Consider the following 23,826-nt stretch of genomic DNA (forward strand, 5'->3'; position numbering starts at 1 on the left):
TCCAAAGGGTTTCAGCTGCTTGTCAGAATTAGTTTACAGGCTGAGTGACCATTAACTTCACTCCTTGCCTGAGGGTTCTTGCTGCTATAGGAGAGAAGCTCCCTGGATCCTGTATCCTGGAATGCACAGGATTCCAGAGCACAGCCTGGACTGCAAGGTCTCTTGTGTAGAGTCTTACCTGGTTTTCTCCCTGAAAAGGCATCATGCCAGCCACTTTCAGACCACAGGGCTGGGAGCAGAGGATCCAATCCGCTTCGTCTTTCCCTCCTGAGAAAAGTCTCAAGATTAGTTTTACAGCATCTGCACTCCTCGTTTTCAGGATGACAGCACAGTTTGTTACCTTCCTGTTATGAATATGCACTTGGCATGATTTTGAGTAGTTAAGGAAGTGTAGATTAAAAAAAACCCCAACCACCTTTAGCAGTATCTAGTCCTTGATCACAGCCTTACAGCAGGAGCACAGCTGAGCCCTCTGTCCCTGCAATCCTATCCCTCAGCCCACACCAGTGCTGCAGCCCCTGGCAAGTGAGCTGATCCCAGTTATCTGCTTAGAGCAAACCTCCCAGCACAGAACAGGAACACAATGTTGGACTGCTCAAAACAGCCACACTGAAAGCCTTGCAAAAACAAAGTAATAGTTACTGAGTTCTAAACCACCCTGACAGTTGTTAAAGGCTTTTTTCCATACAGCATGTGCACTATACTCCACCATGCCTTGGCACTGCAGCTGCCTTGGGGAGTGGACCAAAATCCTACTAAAATATTCCCAGAAACTAGAAAAAAAAAATAGACCCTTTCTTGTACCTGCTGAATTTCTGTTCACTTTCCCCTTCAGGCTCCTTGCAGCTTCAGAGCCCCAGTCTGCCCCTCACAGCTCAGTGTGCTCTTCCACAATGAATCCAATCAAACAGCTCAAAAGACTCTGAGTTTCCTCTCATCCTCCCTCCTCCTTTCTACTCTTGAGTGCAATAATGATTATCAGTCTCTCAATATTGTGCCACATCATGCTGTGTCCTGGCATAGATTCTTCTGCCTGCTGGACTTACCTGGACCCCACTGGAGGCTGGTGTTTGATGGAGGGCTGCCCAGGCATTCTCCTGTGTCATCTTTTCAACATGAAACCAGTGCAGAAGGAGCTGGCAAGTGATGGATTTGCATTAAAGCCAAACCCAGTTTTCTACAGCAAAGACAATGCTGGCAAGGACCAGCATCAGTGCCAGGGCTTTTGTTAATCCACTGTTACATTCAGATCCCAAAACAAGTTTTTTTTCAATTACTCCCATTTCCCTTCTTACTTGCTAAAATTCCTCTCCTTTTCAGTGAGGAATTTTATTTTCAACAAAACAGTTTAGAAATTTACCCTATTAGGCCTTAGGGCTCACAGTTCCATCTGCCATCGCTTCCATGACTTTTATTCAAGTAGAATCATTCATTAGCTTCAGTTTCTAATGAGGCCAGTTCTGCATTTTCCAAGTCCCTAAGATAAGCCTACGCTGCGTCCAAGAAATTCAAAGGAAATTGTGGTTTTCCATCAATAAAAGTCTTTGGCAAAAACAAAAGCTTGATATTTTATTCAAATATGTACAAGATTTATAATCATCATCACCCTGAGGATCATCACCCTCAGTTGCAGAAGGCACTTCCTAAAGAGCAGCAAGTATCTCCCCAGAAGAAGCCCATTTCTGGACATGATTTTCACTGCAAGTGGAATGTAACAGGCTGTGCAAGCTGCCTGTGGGGAGAGCTGTCATCTCCCAGCCCTCACTCTTGACTCCTTCATTCTCTCTTAAAGCTGCCTAGAATTTCCTAACTGCCTCAGATTTCTTTTAAAGCTGTCTAGAAGTTTATAAAGTCTTTGCGTATTGCATTTGAGTGTAGAAACTCTATATAAATAGAACTAATTAATAAAGATCTTGTCTAAAAGAGCTGTTGTAGTTGATCAGTCAAGGGTTGGACTCAATAATCCTGGAAGTCTTTTCCAGTCTAAGTAATTCTGGGATTAAGTAATCTTTGAAAACGTGATTGGCATGTTTCTGCTCAGTTTTGTTCCAGTTGAATCCAAAACACTGTGGTCGGGATTTAAGTCCAGGCCAGGTTCCTCATGAACACAAAGGTTCTCCAAGCACTGTTGAGTAGTGCTGGTTTTTCTTCCCCCAGCAGGAACTTGAAGCAAGGTTTTTCCATTCTGTGTCATCAGCAAGGGATGCTGTTCACATTTCTTCTGCCTGGGCTGGGATCCAGCCCTTCCTGTGCCCGAGGCACATCCCTTTGCTCAGTGTGGCCCCGGGGCGGTGTCGGCAGCGCAGCGGAAGCCCAGGTTGGACGCGGAGCTGTCGGGGGTGTTCTGGCTCCGAGCTGCACAGCGGTACCTGTAGCAGTAGGACTGCACAGCAACAGAGAAAGGGAACTTCTTAGCACAGCTGGGGCTCCTCAGGCAACAGTTTGTTAGGTTAGCAGATTAATTAGTTAGATTAACACAGCAAAACATTGCCATCGCTTAGAGACAGATCAATGAGCTGATACAGATGGAAATCACTGCGTTAGAAATGAGGGAAGCCTACACAGACACCAGCTGACAAAAACTAGACTGAATGGCAAAGTGTCTGCTAAAGTGTCAGCCAGTAAGTGTCAGTCTCTCCTGCTCTGGGCAAAAGCTAAAACAACCATTCAGCTTCCCTTCAGAGGCTGAGCTGTGTATCCGTGTGCTAATGCCCCACTGGAATGGACAGGTACTGGCACCTGCCTGGGAACATTTCCCTGAATGAGATGCCAGACTTCTGGGATGGGATGTAAAAAGATGCAACTTCAGCCTCTGTCAGCTCTGAGAGGGAGAAGAGCATCAGCACAGAAAGATCAGTCTGAGCAGACGTCAGGCACCTCATAAAGAGCCCTTGTACTAACAGTATTCAGTGGGGTTTTGCCTTGATACACAGCCTAGTTTTATCACCTACAAAAAAAGACTAGGGCAGACTAGAATCTTCACAAACCCTCAAAATGGGTCATGTTATTCATCACTGAGGAGCCTATTCCACTGTTAATTTAATCAAAACTGCTAATTAACATCTGACATTGATTTCACCTAAGAAGGAAATCAGTGTAGAAAATGGGATCTCACTGTAGAAAATTTAATCTAATTATGGGAGTGATTTGCCAGCCACAGGCTTTGCAAGGGAAGAAGAGCAGGACAGCTTTAATGAAACAGGAGGTCTACAATGAGGGGTTTTAAGCACTGCATGAGCAGAGTTTAAGACATGATTTTGTGTCATGAACAGCCATCGCTCTGTGGTCACATCCTGGCTGTTCTGAAGGATTTTCAGGTATGCCACCAACTCAGCTGAAACACTTCATCTCCCAGCCAGCTCTGCAAACTAACACCTGATATCATAGAACCACAGAATTATACAAGGATTTTGGATTGAAGGGCCTTTAAAGCTTATCCAGTCCGACCCCCTGCCCTGGGCAGGAACACCTTTCACTAGACCAGGTTACTTGGGAGCTCCATATCCTTTCTGGATCAAAAGCCATTCTAAAACTTAAAAAACAAAGTCACATCCACACTTTCTATTCTGACAAGTATCACTCAAGCTCTCTCATGTAAACAGCATTAGAAGCCCACATCAATTTGACGTTCTGTGTCTAAAACCCACACTGAGGGAAAAAACTTACTTGTTTTGATTCCAAGCTAAACAAAAAGAGATCCTTAGGAACATCAGGTGTTGCTCTTCATAAATTCCATGAAACCCCTTGACAAGCATCCAGGCTGCCAGGAAACTCTGTCAGAGGATCATTTCATGGTCAAGTGCTTTCAGAGGGAAGAGGAACATGGAAACACCACGTTACCTTATGGCACATGTAGGATCCACCCTTCTTCACTCTGTCCGTGCCTGAGGATGGCCCTTTCTGGGGAGGGGAGGACACTGGTCAGTACTCAGGGAATAACTGCTAATTAGAGAGTAAGGAGAAGGATAAGGAGCAATCATAAATATTCCAGGGGTGTAACAAATGTCAGTGGTGTCTGAACCAGACAGCTTGAAATAATTCTGCCATGCAGGACTTGCAGGTGACAGTAACTGTGCTCCCTCCCCACTGCAAATATTTAACATTCCAGTTGCTGTCCACCAGTGCCTTGTTTTGGTTAATACCTGATAACAGGGAGGTTCCTAAAGAGGATTTTACCAAGAAGAAAATGAGCTCCAGCTTTCCTCAGTGGACTACCCTGCAACCAGTCAGGCCACACCTGGCATGGATCTCACTCTCCTACCCTGTCTCAAGGGGTACAGTTGTCTCCCACCCAGGTCTGCATTAGCAGGGGTGATGTCCTAAAAGAATCTACCCCAGAGGAGCATTTGTAACTGAACAGAAATCCCAGGGACTGTCAGAAAATCCTGAGAGCTGACACTGGTACTCCAGAAGCTCCTGCCTGCACCCCCCAAGTTTGACTGCTTTGTAGGGAAGTTCACCACACAAACTGCAGCAGCCTCATGTTTATTGCCAAAATGTGTAATTGTGAAAAAGAATTTGGCCTACCACTGCATTTAGTGGCACACAAAATAGTCAAGGAAAGCCACACCCTGAGGCAGCATCCGCTCGGTTCCAAGCCTGGGTGCTCCTCCACAGCACAGCCTTGCTCCCACTCCCAGGCCTCTGGAAACTGTCCTCACAACACCTGCATGTGGATGCAGTCCCTGCTCTGAGATAAGCCACTAACCAGCACACTTATCACCCAGCCTGCTAATCTCATTTTAAGGGAAGCCAGGAGAAAACTGACCTAAAAAAAGTTCCACGGGAACAAGACAAAGCAGAACAATGGGGCTGTGGAGCAGGATTTCCCTTAAATGCTGCAGTGCACACACTGTGTGTGCAGTGCTATCTGTGCTACTGGCTCCAGAGACACTTTTATAAACTAAGAGGAACACGTTTAGTTTGGGTTAGAGAGCCCTAAATCTATCAGGTGTCAGCAATCACAAAGGGATGACCTGTACTGAGCAGCACATGAACCAAAGGCTCATAAGTACATCTTTTTATTAATTACAAGTATCTTCCACCAGGCAAAAATTGAGCATCAAAGGTTATTTGCTAACAAAAAAACCAACTTAAATTGACCCCCACAGCCTCTGAAGGAGGATTACAGCACTGAAACACTTCACCACCTGCAGAAATCTGCTGTAGTGTCCTCCATTAATCTATTCTATTGCAAAACATCATCCTCCTATTTAAAATCACTGAAGGTAAGGAGTTTATCACAAAACAACTGGCAAAGATGTCTGAAAATCAGAAAACCAATAGCCATCATCAGCATGTGCAGTGTTAATATTTGCTTGTGCACATATCTCACTTAGAGATGAAGGAAACTGCCTTGGTTGTGCTTCCCCTCACTAAAGCTAATCACAGCCCAGCAATTAAGGTCACATTTGATTAAAACAAGCAGATCTCTGTTCTATCAAACACCACTGTTTTATGGCCTGACCTGGAGAAATGCACCAGCTGGTACTGGAGGGGAAGGACATTGGCTGCCTGGTGCAAAGGGCCAGAGCTGTCCAGACTTTGATCCCAGATTTAAACCCCAGAATTTACTGTATATTAGCAAGGTTATTCTGTACTACAATACTGCAACAGCCATACTCCAGTCTGATTACATAATTACAAGTGCTTGTGCATTCCATTACCAAAGCTCATAAAAGTTGGATTGTTCTTTTAAAAGTTACTAAAAACAACACAGAAGCTTTTTTGTTATTGAAAATAAAGTTGTATTTCTTTCAGTACATCAAGCAAATGCTTTCTGATGGTGCACAGTGATTTGCAGTACACCACCAGCCACATGGTTACTCTGTTTGGAGAGAAATCAGTTTTCAAACAGAGAACTGCAGCTCATACAAAAAAAAAAATCAGAGCCAGAAGTCACCACAAAATAACCCATAAAGGGACTGTGGTTTGATTGACCTCACACACACACTTGGCTCTCTCTGCTAAAGGATCAGTTACATTTTAGGGAGGAAATTCCTCCCTGGGAGGGTGGGCAGGCCCTGGCACAGGGTGCCCAGAGCAGCTGGGGCTGCCCCTGGATCCCTGGCAGTGCCCAAGGCCAGGCTGGACATTGGGGCTTGGAGCAGCCTGGGACAGTGGGAGGTGTCCCTGCCCATGGCAGGGCTGGCACTGGGTGGGCTTTGAGGTCCTTCCAACACAAACCAGTCTGGGATTCTGGGATTGCAGTGAGGCACCTTCATTAAAATTATTTAAGTGAGACACTTTGGTGTTGATGATGCCAAGGCAGCAGCACTTCCTGCTGGATTAAGGTGATGCTGGGGAACAAGTGTCCTGTGAATTTTGCTTTCTATTAAGCTCCATGAGTTTGCTGAGGTTTTAAATCCAGACACTTCAGAAAGTATTTAAAAACTAGGTGTTAACAATGAGGCTTTTAGGGTTTTTTCAGATGCAAACTGATTGTCAGAATCCAGTGTCTGAGGCAGAGCACTTCAAAGTGAATTCCAAAGGGTTTTTCTGATTAAATGGGTAAGGAAACTGAATCTCCTCATGTGAAAAGGTGTCCCAAAATAGCCAGGCTGCAGTTATCTTCTGAGACATTAGAACTGATTAGCACCAGATCTATCAGAGCCCAGCTCTTCAGTCTCTGCAGAGCACAAGGCAGTGTAGCCTAAATATAGGATGTGTTCTCAGGGCTGAAAAGACTCTGAATTCTTCCAGAGGGTCAGAGCTCAGGCAAAGTTTTTAACATATTTAGTTTAACAACCAAAAATCTTCAAAGCAGCTTTCTAGTACTGGAGAGATTTGGGGTATGCTGGGGATTGGTTACAAGGAATGTATGGAATTCTGCACACGGATTGTTGGGGGGGGGGGTCATAACTGATTGTCTTGCATTCCCAAATAGTTACCAGGAGTAAAAATAAACCTGAAAGTGCTTTGTAAGTTGTAAGCAAATAAAAAACACTGGGGTTTTGGTGGGGTTTTGAGTGACAAACTGTACGTGGCCTCACTTGTCATATTTTGTGTGAGGTCATGAGAGTTACTCATCCTGGGTAAGCAGGAGAGGAGCAGATCTAACACTAGAACTGGAATCTGCTGAGACAGAGCACCAGTGACCCCACACAGTCTCACCCTGCAGGACCCTCTCTCTGCCTGCCACAAAGGAAAACAAAGATTCACCTCTCAAGAGCCTGGTGACTTCTCCTAAACCTGAGCTCTGTCACATGTCCAGTTTAAAATGAGCTACCAGAAGCCAGAAAGATAGTTCATAGTTCATGCTGGTTTGTTCTCTGCCTGGTAGGGATAAAATAAGTACAGCTTGTAGCAACATAAAGGAACTAAAAACCTTCCTTTTTTAAGAAGTCATTCCATAAATTCTTGATTTCTGCAATATGAGGCCAGTTTGGAAGTATTCAATGGTTAACCAGGTGTGGACAACCAAGCAAACAGCACAAAAATTGCAGTAGAGCACTGTAATTCCAGTGTTGTGGCGTGATACTCCCATTCCCCAGAACACAGCCCACCCCTGGAGCAAAGAACAGGAGGTTTTCAAACAGCAACGAGATCCAAGTCACAGGAGGGGATTCTGTACTTGACATGATGCCAACCAAACACTTACAGGGTTGTGAGCTTCCTGTGGGGAGTGGTGCACAGCCCACCAGTCAGATGTCCACTCCCAGGCATTCCCCACCATGTTGTAGAGGCCGTAGCCATTGGGGGGAAAGGCAGTGACCTGCACGAGACAGGGAACACAGGAGCACAGTTCTGAAACCACTCCACACAAAGCAGGGTTTCAATCCCAGCCCCAGGCTGCTGAAGGGGCACTCTGAGGAGCCCCAAAAGCAGACACCAGATCCAGTGCAGAACTGGAACACTGTTACATGCTGCATTTAAATCAAACAGGATGGAAAACTGGGACCGCCTCTGGGTCCCATGTGACACAGCATCTCCTCACTGCTTTTGGAGACTGACCCTCTCCAGAGAGGCACTGTCTGACCAGCAGGCACACCTGGCATGGCATTAATGCCCTGATCCCACTCACAGCTCCCAGATTCCCCTCCCACCAAGGAAAAGCCACGGTGGCTGCCAACTCCTGCCTGTGCAGGCTCCTCTTCTGAAACTTTTGGACTTACTTAACTACCATTAAATAATTCGATCCTATTCTTGATTGCCTTTAAAATTCCACTCTGTTTGTTATACTGGACAGGCTCAACCTTTCTCCAAAAGGGAAGTTTAGTTTCTTTTTAACTAGTGTGTGATTTTTGAGTTCACAAAACTGTGAGGCCAGAAGTGCAGGCAGAAAGTATTTCAGCTTCTCACTACAAACTGACTGGAAAGGGGGAAAAGAGGTCAGTTTGAGAGGAACTAGAAGTTAAAATGAAAGTAATCTTTACTTTTCAATTAGCTTGTAAAAGTGTCCCTTGATAATGCTCAAGCCTGCAGTGAAATTTAATGTAACTTAAAATGAAAGAGCACAGGGATGGAAAACAGCCATGGCTCATCCTGCTGAAGACAGACCTTAATTTTAGGAAGATTAAGATCATTTCCTCATGCTGGATTGTCTCTGAGACACACTTACGGGTGCAGTCCCCTTGTACCCATCCTCTGCTGTGTTATTGGTGGGGAATTCTCCCTGCCAGATATTGGCGTAGTGTTGGCCTTTGGGCTGCAGTTTGTTACCCCATGGGAAAAGCCTGGGAAAGGACAAACAGCACAGCTGTCAAACACTTCTAATTAAAAGTCAGTGTTATATAGAATCCCAGGCTGGTTTGGGCCCATCCAGTGCCACCCCTGCCATGGGCAAGGACACCTTCCACTGTCCCAGGCTGCTCCAAGCCCCAGTGTCCAACCTGGTCTTGGGCACTGCCAGGGATCCAGGGGCAGCCCCAGCTGCTCTGGGCACCCTGTGCCAGGGCCTGCCCACCCTTGCAATAAATACTTTTTTCCTAATGTTCAATCTAAACCTCCCCTCCTTAAGTGTAAAGCTATTCCCCCTTGTCCTGTCCCTCCATCCCTTGTCCCCAGTCCCTCTCCAGCTCTCCTGGAGCCTCTTTAGGCCCTGCAAGGGGCTCTGAGCTCTCCCTGGAGACTTCTCCTCTCCAGGTGAACCCCCCCAGCTCTCCCAGCCTGGCTGCAGAGCACACTGAGGGTCATAAACCCCTCACAACTCCTCCTTATCTGGCAAACCCCAGTTTCAGACCCTGCTCAGGGACACCCTCAGGACAGGTACCTGTTTTCAAGGCCCCCTCGACAGCTGTACTCCCACTCAGCCTCCGTTGGTAGCCGCTTCCCTGCCCACGTGCAGAAGGCCACAGCATCATTCCAGGAAACATGAAGGACTGGATGGTCCATTCTGGGGAAAAAAAGGAACAGGACAGGCTGCTCAGGGCACCAGGCAGACTCAGGGCTGCACAGCACAATGTGACACTCAGAGGCACACAGGACTGATGAGTTCACAGCTCAGTTACAGCTGGACCAGGCACCAGGTGACATTTACAGAAGAGAAACTGTTTAAGGAAAAGCAGCAAGATGCTGGAAGGGAAATGCAGCCATCAGAGGGAAACAGGAAGAGAAGACAATTAACTTCTGTTTGTCTCGTCTTGCTCCCACCTCCAGCTCTACAGTTATTTATGGCTTGTGCTTTCTCAAGTGCAGCACCCAGGAGGCAGCAGGGAACTGTCCCTACCCTGCCCTCTGTGGCAACCTGGGTGCTTGCAGACCCAAAGGAAGACACCAAAGGCCTGCAGCATCCTCACAGTCAAACCAGCCTGGCAAGGGGCATCTCAGCCAGAAGCCAGGATTCTCAACAGGAAAATGCACATTGCAATTTAATGGTGATTGTTCTTCACTCCCCTGTGGCTCTTCTCCTGCTCTGAGTCCTTTCCTTGAGGCCAGCTGGGGAGTTTTGAGGGAGAAGTGACATGAGGAAGAGTCTTACCAACACCAGCGTTTGCAGCACCCAGCCCAGGAAACTGAAGCACAGAAATTCAGCTGGGAAGTGATTTTCCTTGGGTGCTTTAAGCAGTCCACAGTTTACACAAGAGCTCCCATCTTTAATGGGGTTTGGTTCCAGGACTGACATTAAAGTCATTGGGGTTTTTTTCCAGAAAAAGACAGAAAAAATGCCCAGGCATTCTTGCAGAAGGATCCTCCCCATCCAAGCCTCCAACGGACCAAGATGCTTCCAGAGCTGAGGGTACTGGTCCAGGAGAGAGAGGAACTTTCTACAAATTTCTCTTTCCTGCCCCGTTTAAGAAGCCAACATATCCCTGTTAATCCATGGGGCCACTTCCACGTGGCAGGTTCCCAGCAGCTGTGCCAGGCCAGGTTTGCACCACCCTTGCACAAGCCCAGAATTTCATGGCAGGTTTCCAGCTCCTGTCTGCTGGCTCTGACCTCAATTCCTGTCTCCCCCTAACAACGCCTCCAGCTATTATCTCTATTTTTGCCTCAGATAATTCTTCCCTTGCCCTTGGAGAGCAGACAACTCGTTACTGAGCACTTCAGCCATCAGATGATGGTGCACTAACAAAGTCCTGTCCTTAGAGGACTCAAAAACCTACTAGATCTAGGCTAGAGAGTCTGATTTGATTTCAAAATGCTGTTAGAAACTTTCACTAGTTGAAGTGCCAGCTTCATTGACACGTGCCTGGTGAGAGAGGCAGTTGCAATGTGAGTGGTCCCAAATGAAGAGAGTAATTTGATTTTCTAGGCCTAAAATTCATCTTCAGAATGGAAAGCAATTGTATGAAGACAAGGATCAGCAAGTTTCAGGGTTTGTGCAGGCAGAGCGTGGCACTAACTGTAAGAAAAAGCAGAGTTTTCCAAAGCATTTAGAGGTTCTAGATAGTCACAACTGATTTTCCACAAAGTCAGAACACAGTAAAAAAAGCACAAAACTCTTCAGTTGCCAGAGAAGGAGGCTTCCAAATCCCACATGGAAGAGTGCACTCTACCCAGACTCCTGGAGTGTGCACACAGTGAGGATTTATCCTCCCTCTCCAAACCCAGGTCTGCACTGAAGGTTCTGACCCTTGGAAGCTCTGCTGTGTTTCACTGCTGGTGCACAAACGTGAACAGCAAACTCTGAGGCTCATTTCAGCATGGTCCTCACAGACCTTTGTGCACTCCATCATTGACCACGGCCATGGAACGCTGCATGCAATGCACCAGAAGGTGGGAAAACAGTCCCAGAAGCAGCAGCAGCAGACAGGTGACTAAATAAAAACCCTTTCCTGCAGCCCCACTCCTGGTGAGAGCCACAGGGATATGCACCAGCACTGTGTGTGACGATGGAATGGCTGCTCATGGCTCACCTGCTGGAGATGCCGGAGTCAGGGCCCTCGGGATGCTTCCAGCTGGCTCCTTTCACAGGCAACCACCAGGGAGCAGCTGCCACCTGAAAAAGGACAAGAGCACCAGGGAAGGACACTTAAACTCCCAGCTAAGGGGTTTTCTGAAAAACCACCAGGTGACAACGGGCTTTAAGGTGCCTCCAACCCAAACCAGTCTGTACCTGTATGAATTTAACCTCCTGGCTGACTTTAGCCTGACACAGTCTGCAGAGAGGATAAAAAAATTACCACTTTGGCCTAAAGAGCATTTTCACCCCAATTATTTGCTCCCTGGACTCAGTGTTTTGACATAACTGAAACAACTCCCTGATGATGCCCTTTAGCTGGGGGTCAAACACACATCTTGCGACACATTTGCTTTCCAGGTCATTAACCCACTAAGCTGATTTTAAATTATTTGCTCTCAGCTTCCAGAAGGTGGAGACAGAAGAACCACACAAGGGAAGCAAAGCATGAAGCCTTTTCTCTTTTTTTCTTTCCCCCAGCTGGTTTGCTGGGATATATCACACAGCCAAAATCCTCTGTAGCAATGCAGACATTGAGTATTTCTTTCAAACCAGAAGTCCCAAATTTGGGTCTTCAATGCCAAGGAGTTTTTCCTGGAAGACATTCTTTAAGGATTTCTTCTATTAAGCTTACTTCAAAGCAGAGGAGGTCATGCTTAACTGTTCTGTTCTGATTCATGTTCACTTAGAAATACTTATTTTAATAATGGGGCCTTCACTGAGGCAAAAAAAGAACATTTATGCCACCCAGCAACAGTGGGTTTATTCCAACAGCTTCCAAAATAGTCCTGTTACAGAGATAATGTCTATAAAGAACAAAAATCAAAGGAAATGAGTCTGGAATGCTTTAGGAGGCAAACAGCCCAGAGGCTGGTTAGTCCTAGACCAACTTTGTCAAGTGTTACTCACACAGGTAGGAAAAGTGCCAAGAGTGTTACCCTTTAACTCACCAAACCTCCAGAGCAAAGTCCAAAAAGTCACTGCAAGCTGGTATTGAGGAGACCCAGAATCAGTCTGGGCAAACAATTTTAACAGCAGCTTCTAGGGGGAAGCTGCATCCTTCAACAGAGCACTTAACATGTAATTACACATACATGGGAGAAAAGATTATCTATGTCACACATCAACTGTTGAGAAAACTCGGGTCCAAACTGCACATCAAACCCCTCATCTGGCTGTTTCAGTAGGAAAATCAACAAAGTGCCCAAGCACGGGAGGTGCTGCACAAGCACACATTAGCCTGGGTTTAGAGCACCTCAGCAGCCTGTGCTCTGACACTCCCCACAGCTTTTCCCTCTTCCCCTCTCAGCACACACGGATTTTGCCTACAGCACATCTGGGTATCTAAAAGCTCCCTGTAAACCAACAGCAATCCCGGACTAAAGCTGCAGAGCCCACAGCTTTTGGAAGCCCTGGGGAAGGGCTCTGCAATCCCTGAGGAGGCTGCAGGGCTCCTCCAGGCTGGGAAGCCGTTCACACGCAGGGTGGGGACACCCTCCCTTCCAAAGGGAACACCTGAGTGTTCAGTACCAAAGGAACAAAGGGGCTCCCAGCAGCCTGCTGGTGACCCAGACATTCTGTCCCCTGCTCTCCCTGCTCTCAGTGAGACCCCCCAGGCAATGACAGTTTTTACAGACCCTCTCTGACCTCCCCAGCACGACAAGCACATAAACCAACAAGGCCAACCCCAGTTCTGGCTCAGTGTCCAACCAAGCCCAGCACATTCTCACCCCAAGCAGAGCCACTGCCCCTTGCAAAAAGCATGAGAAATATCAGATTTCTTGCTAGGAGCTACAGCTCTGTTACTGAGCATTCAAACCCCAAAATGAGTCCTTCATGCAGCTACTCTGCTCAACCCTCACAGCACTGAAGCTTCAGAGCGACCGAGCTGCTGAACTGATACTACAGTCAAGAGGTTTAAAACTAGTCTGATTTAACCAATTCCTTGCCCATATTGAGGTTTGACCTTTAAACTATACTGAAAATAGGACAGAAATCCAAAATTAGCATTTTACAGCTATTTAAGGAAAATAAAAGAGCAGCAGAACCATTTGCTTAAGCTAAAATCTGAAAGATCACAAGCAAGATTTCGACAGTTTCTAAGCACAACATATTTTTGCAAATTAAACTGCTGGGTTTTGGATAAAAACATCTCTGCAGGAGACTGCAAAGATTTACACTTTAGACGACTTTAATTTTGGGAAACATTTTTGTGATGCAAAAGAAAAAGCAGATGCTTTCAATCAGGCTGGTTTATTTTAACCCAAGAAAAATGTCATGTCTCCACAGGAGAGCACTGCATGTGCACAGCTCCTGGTTGTGGCTCTGCTGAGCTGAGCACCAAATGGCTGCCAGGCTCTGCAGAGCACCCAGAGCTCCAGAGCAGGCACACATGCAGTGTTGGGACAGGGATACCAGGCAGAGGCCAGGAGAGCCTGCAAGAATTACCTGGAGACTCATCTAAGGCAGTCCCTGGCTCTGGTGAACACACACCAAGCTGCTCCTTCCAGAAATCTCATACCTGAAATCTACAGTCCCCTCACAGAACTTCTCACAAGTCTTTAAAGCTTTTAATTGCTCTAAATCTAATTAGCAGAGGAGCTAATTAGACAGATATTACAACATCACAGTTAATTCAGCCAAGTCCTCCCTTGCCACTAATGAGCTTAGTTACTTTCATAACACTTCACGTTCTGCTTCCCTCTGAAACATGTTCTGGGCACCGGCAACAGATTCCTGCTGTCAAAATAGCAGCAGATGCTGCTGAATAGATATTGAATCAGAGGACAATTCCCCTCCTTTTGGTTGATTCTTGCAGCATGTCACCTGTCCCAGGTTACCCACACCTGCCCTGCAATCCTTACACAACTGCTCGTGCACAGGGAAACGCTTCCCAGAGCAAAGCAGAGGCACAAGAGCTCGTTTTGGTCTGATCCAGCTGGAAACGGGGATTATCCAGCTCTCCCCTCCAGGATTAAACTTCAAGAACTCACTGTTCTGCTTCTTACAGACTCAGAGCACTGTGAAAAGAGAGCCCAGTGTGATAACACTGGGAAGAGCTCGAGCAATTAATTCCGACCCACGAGCTTTGCACTGGGGCGGAGCAATTTGCAGAGCTGAAGCCTCAACTCCCACAAACAGCCTGCAGAAAATGCTCGTTCTGAGTGTTCCATTTTCTTTTCCAAGTAGGCTGGGACAGCCTAACTTTAATTGCTCCATTACCTCATGATGTCAAGATTTTTAAACTACTTCACAATTACCTTGAGGAAAATTCCTTCTTAAATCTATGTAGAAAAAATATTAGAGTGGGGAACATCACAAAGTGAGTTTCATTGGGAGCATTACCCTATTGCTGGTACTGCAGTAGGGGAATACCCCTGAAAAACACCCCAAATCCACCCAACCCCCAGCCAATAGCAATAAAAACATTTATTAGTCTTGCACTGACACGACACTGGCCACATTCGAGAAAAACAACCCCTGCTTGAGGAGCAAATCTCAAATTCAAATCAGATTTATGTATTAGAAAAAATACCCAAAATAAACTCAACAGAGCAGCTCATCTTGGCTCCAACTCCAACATTCTATCAAGCAGCAAGTCCTCTGAAATAACAAAGCTGCAGATTTGAACCTTAAGTCAGGCCCACATGATGATGACAAATTCATGCTGCTGGCCAGACACATGGCACCAAACATCATCTTCTGTTGTGCTGCAGCATTCTAATGCTATTTGAATGTAGCAAAGCCTTACACCAGGTCAGGATGGACAGCTGGAAAAAGCAAAAGTGACTGCAGAGTAAGAACTTCAGCAATTTCAGAATTGACTGTGTGAAAAGAGATTTTGAGTGAAAAGTAGCCCAAGTCTGGAAAACACTTTACGAATCATTTATTAAGTGGTGGGTTCTTACAAAAACTCCAGTTCAGAAGCTGACTTAATAGGTTACCACTTGTTTGACTCAGATGGTGTTAAGCTGTGTACATCTTTGATAGGCAGAAGGATCTTGCTAGCATTGGTAGGACGTGAGAAAAAATTAGTTATTCAGTAAAGAACATAATTTTTGGATGAGGTTTTATTTTATCCATGTAAGGCAGATATGCATAAATCTCTGACAGTTTTTCCTCCCGTAAGCCAGATCCTAAACCTTGAGCACTGATTAATGAACTGCTGAAGAAAGACGCAGACAGAAAATGGGACATTTTTAGTAGGGTGAGAAGTTTAAGAAATAAAAATAATTACTGTGCAATGGATCCACTCCATTGTCCCTGCAGAGAACAAACCTGCTCTAATGAGGGACAAGAACTGAGCCAGGACTGGGAAGGTCTGCAGGGGATCAGTCACACACAGACCCGAACTCACCGTTAGCAGAGTATTTGTCCAGCAGGTAACTCACATTTGCATCAGGGTTGGGCTAGAGGATCTCCACAGGTCCCTTCCAACCCCAGCCAGCCTGGGATTCTGGGAATACCTGATTTTGCCAGCTCCTGCAATTCCCGTGCTATTTATTCTATCAATTACAAGTCCCAGCTCCCCCAAAGCTCTAATTACAGAAGAATCTGTTCTCACTCTTATTTTCTAAAGTTAATGGCCTCCCTCATGAGCTCAGAAATGGAAGCAACAAGGGGGTTTGTTTAATATTGAATATTGATATTATCTGCCTTAAATCCCAGTGTTTTACAGCAGTTTGAAACTGCTTACAAAGGAAAGGCAGCGGCTTTAAAATATATTTATTTTTACTTTATAAGTCATCAGTTACAAGAAATATTTCAGCCTTGATTGGAAACAAGCACTTTTATGAAGGGACCTTTTCCTTTGCGTAAGGAAAGGTCATTGAACTTCAGTTCAGACAGTGTAAAACTTCACAGCCCTGTCAATCCTCCAAGAAAAATAACCACAAATATGTGATGCTAAAATCCAGTCAGATTCATTAAGTGCAAGTTTTGGAATCGGAAGAAGCTTCTTTTGAGGAACCAATATTCCTGGTAAAGGCAGACACCTCTGCAAGTCTAATTTCCAGCCAACATCTAAATCTGCACTCAAAGTGGTCATTTTTTCCAGTAACCAAGTGCACATGAGCTTTAAGGAAAGGAGATGTGCACGGACTTATCCCCAGCCTGAGACACAAACCATGCCCTGCTGTAATGCTGCAGTTTGCTCTGATAAACACGGGCTAATGTTACTGGCAATTCCCAGGGAGAATTCCCGCACATCCCTCTTTATCCCAGCGGTGGGAGTAGAGCACAAAAACCCAGAGGAACAGTTCAATAGCTCCATCTCCCCAGCTCCTTGTAGGGAGTAGCTGAAGCACTGGGGGCTGTGAGGAACAGCTCACCCTGCCCACACTGGCACTGCTGTCCCACCTGCAACCAGGGCTCCTCTCAGCAGCAACTGGAGATGTTCAGCTGAAATGCAGAATGTTTCAGTTTGGGGTTATTATGAAATAGGCAAATTGCACAGCTCCAGGCCACTGCAGAGATTTCCATACCAACAGGGATGAAAGCAGCATCCCATAGTTCTGGATTGGCCAGAATTTATGTTTGCTTGTGCTGCCAGTGAACCCATTCCATTGCATTCCAGGCCCAAAATTCCATGCCCATACAGACAAAGGCAGCACACACATTTGTATGCTCTCAGGCTCCTCAGTGCAGAATTTATCTGGCCTTGAAGCAAAAATTAATTTTTCTGCCTTCCACAAGCCAGGAATAACAACATTCTCACTCTCTCCAGTGAGCAAAGACTGAAGCTGCACTCCTGTTGTGCCACCCTGTTTCCCTTTTCCATGGTACCTGGACAGCAAAGAAAACTCCTGCAGTTATTGGCAAGAGCTCTCAAATCCCCTCAGAACAAAATGGAATTATAGAATGGTTCAGGCTGGAAGGAACCTCAAAGCCCATCCAGTGCCACCCCTGCCATGGGCAGGGACACCTCCCACTGTCCCAGGCTGCTCCAAGCCCCAATGTCCAGCCTGGCCTTGGGCACTGCCAGGGATCCAGGGGCAGCCCCAGCTGCTCTGGGCACCCTGTGCCAGGGCCTGCCCACCCTCACAGGGAACAATTCCTTCCCAATATCCCATCTATCCCTGCCCTCTGCCAGTGGGAAGCCATTCCCTGTGTCCTGTCTCTCCAGGCCCTTGTCCAAAGTCCTCCTCCATCTCTTCTGCAGCCCCTTTAGGCCCTGGAAGAGACTGTAAGGTCTCCCCAGACCCTTCTCTTCTCCAGGCTGCATGTGAAGAATTTAAGATGTGAAGCTCTAAAAATTTTTTAAGCCCACACGAAGCACTTCAGCTTCAAAGGACCTTTCACCCTTGCCCTACAAAATCCTTTTCCGTTTGAAGGAGCCCTCCCCAGTTCCATCAGTAACACCCTCATCTGGCACAGCACTAAATCCTCCCTCTCTGCCACGTGACCACCATGAACTTGGAGGCCAAAACTAAAACTTGAGTTCCCAGAAATCTGCAACAATTCCATCATTGGCTGCTACACCCCTTTTTACTGCTTCCCTTCCAGAGGTTTAGGCCAGCCCACATTCCTGTCAGTAGCTATCTGGGAGCCCACCTCACCTCCAGGAAAGGCACACCCAGAGCTCCAACAATCACCCTACGTGCTCAGCTGGATCACTCCTGCAGCAGCTGCCACCAGCCCCAGCTCTGCCCTCAGTCATGGCTTTGAGGCTCTGATAAATCTGCTTTAAGAACTGGAGAAGACAAAGTGGCCAAACAGAGCAAAGCCCCCACCAGACACACACAGCTCATTCTCTATTATGAAGTACTCAGTTTGGTACCTCCACTTTCACCTTTCCCCAGTTATTTCACTGCAGATGAAATACTGCTTACTAAATTTACATTCCTGCTGCTCTTCCCCTATATTCACACTTGCATTTCACATCCCTGTGCTTCAACTGGAGAAAATCCTTGTCAAAACACTCCTGAGCCACTGGGACGAAGGAAAACCACAATCCTTTCTCCCATTGCTTGGAGGGATTTTCAGTGCCAGTAACATGCCAATATTTATATCTTATTTCTGCTTTTCATCTGATAGTTATGATTGAAGAAGTTGACTCTTCACAGCAAGTTTACTTTTAACAACTGCAGAAACCCTTCACAAAGCAGCAGCCAAAAAGACCAGTTCAGGCTGCATTCCAGGCCTCTGGCATAGCACTTGTCCTGTGAGCACTGCAGCCAACACTTGGAAATTTGGCTGATACACTCAGGAAAGTGGCTCCCAGCACCCTGTGTTTACAAAATTGCCAGGGCTGAGCTTACAGCAGCATTCTTGGGGTTTGTTTGTTTGTTTTAAAACAGATAACCTGATTTAGGGATTTCTGCATCACAGAACCACACAGGAAAAAGAATTTCTGCACTACTGATGGTTGGGAAGATGGGATGAGCCATTCATTTTTTCTTATTTGTATTTTTAATTATTTTTATTAAGGCAGAACAAATCCATGGATGGATTTAGCATCAGTTATGCTGGTGGTGGGAACTGCAATTTAGTCTTATCTCTCACAGTGCACAAATGTTAGTCCTGAATTAAGAGATTACAAACTGCACTTGTAATCTTCCTTCCCTGGCAGGAGGAACCCAAATCCCACATTCTTTTCCAGTCCCTCACAGCACACACTCACACAGGGCTTCCTGAAACCTCCCATCTCTCAGGCTGCCCCTTGAAAACAAAAAATCAAACTGTGCCCATCAGAGCTGAGGATAATTCTGACAGGAGGGGACCTCAGGAGGTCATTGTGCCCAAACCTGTGCTCAGAGCAGATCAACTCATCCAGCAGATGACAGGACACAATCTGCTTATCTGTCAAGAGCTGCAAAGGGGACCTGACCTGTTACGGTTAAAGAGGAGGTAACTGAAGCCTGAGAAAGGCTCAGCAACACATTCACAACAGAAAAAGAGGAAAGGGAGGGCAGGGAAGATTTACTATGCAATTTTCTTTCTTTTTAAACCAATATTCACTTCCATGCAACAGGAAAACTGGATCAGCTCCAGCATAGTCAGCACTGCCCCTCCCAGGGTCACTGCTTTGCCCAGGGGGAATGAAGGCAGCTGGAAAAGCAGCAGATGAACACAGGATCTTCTACAGACAAGGAGGAAACATCATAAACTTCAGCCATTCACAACATAAGGAATCTTATAGACTCAGCCTGAACTTCTCAGGTAGGAAGCAAAATAAGACAATAAGAGGTTGATACCAACTTTTGCTAATCAGGAATAGATATTTTTAATTGTTTGTTAAAGAAAAAGGACAGAGAATAGACTGCAAATCCTCCCCACTTCAGTCCATGATTCCAGGCCAAACAGCTCTCCATAACCCCCATTTTTGCAGCTGGCTTTGGGGACATCACAGAGTTTAGTTACCCCTGCTGTAATTGGCAACATAGCCCAGGGATTGCTCAGGGAGTTTCCCCCTGCTGTGTTACTCACTGCTTGGTGGATGTCAGCCTTCACTGCTTCACTCAGCATCCCCTCAAACACAAAGGAGTCACCAAACTTCTCTGCCTATGGAAAGAACAAAGGATTCAACCATTTAAGAATGTTATTCTTAAAACCACACTCAACATTTACAGCTTTGCTTTATCAAAGATAAGAAAATTCAGAGAATTAGTAAGGTTGGAAAAGACCTCCAAGTACATCGAGTTCAGCCTTTGACCACACAGATTTTAACAGTGAATTTGAGTTCTCTTTCAAGGAAGCTGTTTTGGAACAGAAAAGAAGGGATTTTTTCTCTGGATGTTGTTGTTGTTGTTCAGCAGCCACTGGGCAGATGGCAGCTCACTGACCTTCTGCACATGTTTTTACTTTTATTAATTAAAAATGCAGTTCTGATGGTCCCAGCTGCTTTCAAACACTACAGTCATTAATCTAACATGGAAGGGCACATTTCAGTTCCTATTATTTTTCCTTTGGGAATCACAATAGAAGACTTAAGCCTCGTCACTTACTGCTCCATCATCACCAGTACCATGTTTTAAAGTGCTGCTATGACAATAAAGAGTTAAAAGTAACTCAATCATTATATCTAGCATTATATAAAGCCAAAAGAATAAAAAATACAAATAATTCAACCAATCATGGTACATTTTACCAAGAGGAAAAAAGAGAGGAGGTGTAAGTGGAGCACCCAACTACAGCAGCTGAGCCCTGAAGTCTGAAACAGACCCCACATGATGCAGTTCTACGTGCCAGAGCTCCAGGAGCGTTTGGACAGTGGGATTGTCCCACAGGGTGAGATTGTTGGGGTGTCTGTGCAGGGCCAGGGGTTGGACTGATGATCCTTGTGGTCCCTTCCAGCTGATCCAAATGATTCCACATTTAACCCCACCACACACGTGCTCATCCCAGCAGCTGTTTGCAACAGGCAAGCTTTGTTCCAACTCAAAATAGTTAAACAGCCTTTTTTCATAATTATTGAGCTAAGGAACAGAAATAGTAGACAAAAGAAGCTGTTCATCCAACCAGAGGATCCTGCCTTCCAAATGAGAACCAGTTCATCAAGTGAATCCAGCAAAGTGCCTCCTTTGAGACCTGCTCATTACCGAGGCTTTCATTTGCCTAAAAGGGCTGTCAGGGTTCTGTCAAAGCTGCGTAGGAACAGTCAGCTGTCAGGAGGGATCTGAGCTTCAGGCACAGGTGGCTCCTTTCTGGGAAGAACCTTAACATATTCCTAGTCCATTGTTCCCAGCTACACGCACACAATTATTACTGCACTTGCTATTGTCTCCTCCTCGGGCACAGGGCTCTCTGCTCACCAGCAAGGAGCTGTGCTGAGCCAGCCTGCAGAGTCCTTGGCTGTCTCAGTTTGTTAAATGCCTTCTCCAAGTTTCTCTAAAACAAGGAAAATCTAACCTGGTTGTACTGGTACAAAGAGCTTTAGGACCCAAATGTCAAAAAACCCCAAGCAAACCACCCCAAAAAACTCTGCAGAGAGCTGTTGGCATCACCCAGGCTGCGGGACAGACATGAGTTCAGGTGTCAGTTATTAAACACAACCACAAACACCTGAATGCTCTTCCAACCCGGGACAGCAAGGCCAGAAAATTCCTTCTCTCCACTACTTCCATCAGAAGCACTGGAGCCTGCAAATCCCAAACAAGTATTGTGATGTCCTTCAAGAAGAAAAGCCTCGGTTTTCAACAGGGATTTCCTCAGGCTGACAGGAGCTGGGATGCCCTGGTGCCTTACCTCAGTGATGTATCCAGTGGAACTCACAAATCTCTCGAACTCCTCGTTGCTGACCTCGTACTGGTCCATGTAGAAGCTGTCAATGCGGACTCTCCGGGCGGGCCCCTCTCCATCCTGCTGGATTTCAGGCTCGTGGGTGCCCATGGTGAACACCCCTCCCGGAATCGCCACCATCTGCAGAGCAAACACCACCCAAAGAGCTGGGAAAGTGAAAGACTGAGAAGCCCCACGCTGGTTTTACTCCTCCTGCACCTCAGCTTTGCAGCTGTTTTTGAAACACCATTTTGACCAGCCCGTTTGGGGAAACAGCAAACAGAACTTAAGTTGGGAACAAATCCCTGTTTGCAGCTTTTCTGCGTGAAGTCTGGGTCATGCTTGTGCTCTCATGAGGAGAAATGTGTGCTCTGTTTCTTATGTTACCCTTTCTTACGTTAGTTCTGCAGTTACACCACTGCCAGGGCAGCAAATAAGTTCACAGCAGCTCCCCAGCACCTCTCCTTGTTCTTTGGGGCAGCTGGAGTGAGTATTTGCCATGACCTTACACATCCCATTTCATTGTTTCTTCTCCACTGTAGATCTCTCCTCCTGCTTGGGTCTCTCCCAGCAACACCTGAAATTCACACGACTTGCAACTGGCCCATAAAAAATGCTCCAAATACCTTCTCGTTTGGCCTAGCCACATCTGAAGCTGGCTGTGTCCTCGTAACTTTCTCCACTGAGAAGAATCTGAGCACTTACAGATAGTCTGAAACTGACTCCATAAAAGGGCTTCAGGATAAATTTGCTTACATTTTTTAGGACTTAGTAAATGCCAGCGTGGTGCAGAGTTGCACCACTTCCTCCCTTCCAATCTCTCTTCAACCCTCCGTAGCTGAAACAGCTCCCTGAAGAGGCTTCCAAGCCAGGCTCAGAGCTCACGGGTCCCAAACCATGTGCAAAATTAACTCTTCCTGGCTCCCCAGTTCTAAAAACACGCTGGAAATAAATAATCCTATTTGTGGGTGAGGGAGAGGCCAATTCTTCTCTCCCTTTTCTGCTGGTAAAGATGTTTTCTAGCTGAGCATCATCAAGTTATCTTGTGACCATAACATAAACCAGCAGTAATTAGCATAATTACCTACTGCTGGAGCTGCCCGCTGCATAAAGAGTCAGAGGATTTTTTCATTCTCCAGACCCACAGTGAACTGCTCAGGTTTGTCACACAAAATGTCTACCAGTGACATGGATCCCAAGAACAACAGAGATTATTACTCTTTAAATATTCTCCAGTGTCTGAAGTGCAGCCTGCAGTACTGGAGTCACAGTCGCTGCTGTTCGTCTTTCCCTCAGCGAGTTCCCACACTGCCTGCGTGACACAGGTTTTTCCAAGCTGATGCAGCTTCCCAGCATTACAACAGAGGCAACTGGAGAGGAAGCCCCTCCTGTTTCTCGTTCTCTCCGAGAGAGAAGAGCGAGATGGGGCCAGAAGCAGCACCCGCGCCCAAGCCCAGTTCCTCGGCCGTTCGGCCCACCCGCCTTTAATTTAATTTAAGCTTCTCCACAGCATTTCCCCGGCTGCTCCGTTATCCCGGAGGAGGTCCTGCTCCGCCGGGACAGCCCCACGGCCCGGCCCGGTCCCCCAGGTCGCTGGGCCCCCGCCGCTCACCGGCCCGCGCCCGGCGCTCCGCCCGCTGCCCGCCGCCGAGTAGCGCCGCGCCGCCGCCTCCCGCCCGTCCCCGGCGGCCCGGCTGGCGCTGCAGCCGCAGTCCCCGGTGCCGGGTGTCCCGGAGGGCCCCGCTATTGCCATTGCCATTAGCAGCGGGAGGAGGCAGCGGCACAGCCGCCAGGGCGCGGCCATATTGGCGGCCGGGCCACGTGCCGCCCGCGGTCACGTGACCGACCGCGCCTTAAAGGGGCCGCGCCGCGCCCCGAGGGGAACGTGAGGGGCGGGACCGGGGCTGTCCCCTCATGTCCTTCCCTGTCCCCTCATGTCCTTCCCTGTCCTTCTCCGTCCCCTCGTGTCCCTCCCTGTCCCCGCCCACATCGGTACCTGCAGAGCTTGTGCGGATGGTGAGGGGTCTGGAGCATCGCTCTGATGAAGAGAGAGTGTTCAGGGCCTCTTCACTCCAGACTGAAGACTGAGAGGGGAACTCGGCAATCCACGTAAAAACCTCAAATACCCATGGGAATCTCACCAGTCCATCTAAATACCTCGAATATCTCTACAAATATCTCATAAGGGGTGCCAAGAGCATGGCTCCAGACCCTTTCCAGGAAGGGTGCTTTGGTATTCCCCCTCCACATCAGGGAACTCGCAATTC

At 46.9% G+C, this 23,826-nt stretch overlaps 1 protein-coding gene across 1 annotated transcript; it reads right to left on the reverse strand.

Moving 5' to 3' along the window:
- Nucleotides 1–1,621: 1,621 nt before the first annotated feature.
- SUMF1 (sulfatase modifying factor 1) lies at nt 1,622–23,363 on the reverse strand (the record flags this gene model as incomplete). The annotated part of the gene is made up of 9 exons (XM_082289009.1): nt 1,622–2,383; nt 3,841–3,900; nt 7,601–7,714; nt 8,561–8,675; nt 9,212–9,334; nt 11,298–11,380; nt 19,769–19,843; nt 21,527–21,700; nt 23,172–23,363. The coding sequence occupies 9 exons, from the start codon at nt 23,361–23,363 to the stop codon at nt 2,273–2,275; spliced, it is 1,047 nt and encodes a 348-aa protein (XP_082145135.1). The 3' UTR covers nt 1,622–2,272.
- Between the last annotated feature and the right edge of the window lie 463 nt (nt 23,364–23,826).

The sequence above is a fragment of the Coloeus monedula genome (assembly GCF_965178545.1).
Source record: "Coloeus monedula genome assembly, chromosome: 11".
NCBI classification, from domain to species: Eukaryota; Metazoa; Chordata; class Aves; order Passeriformes; family Corvidae; genus Coloeus; species Coloeus monedula.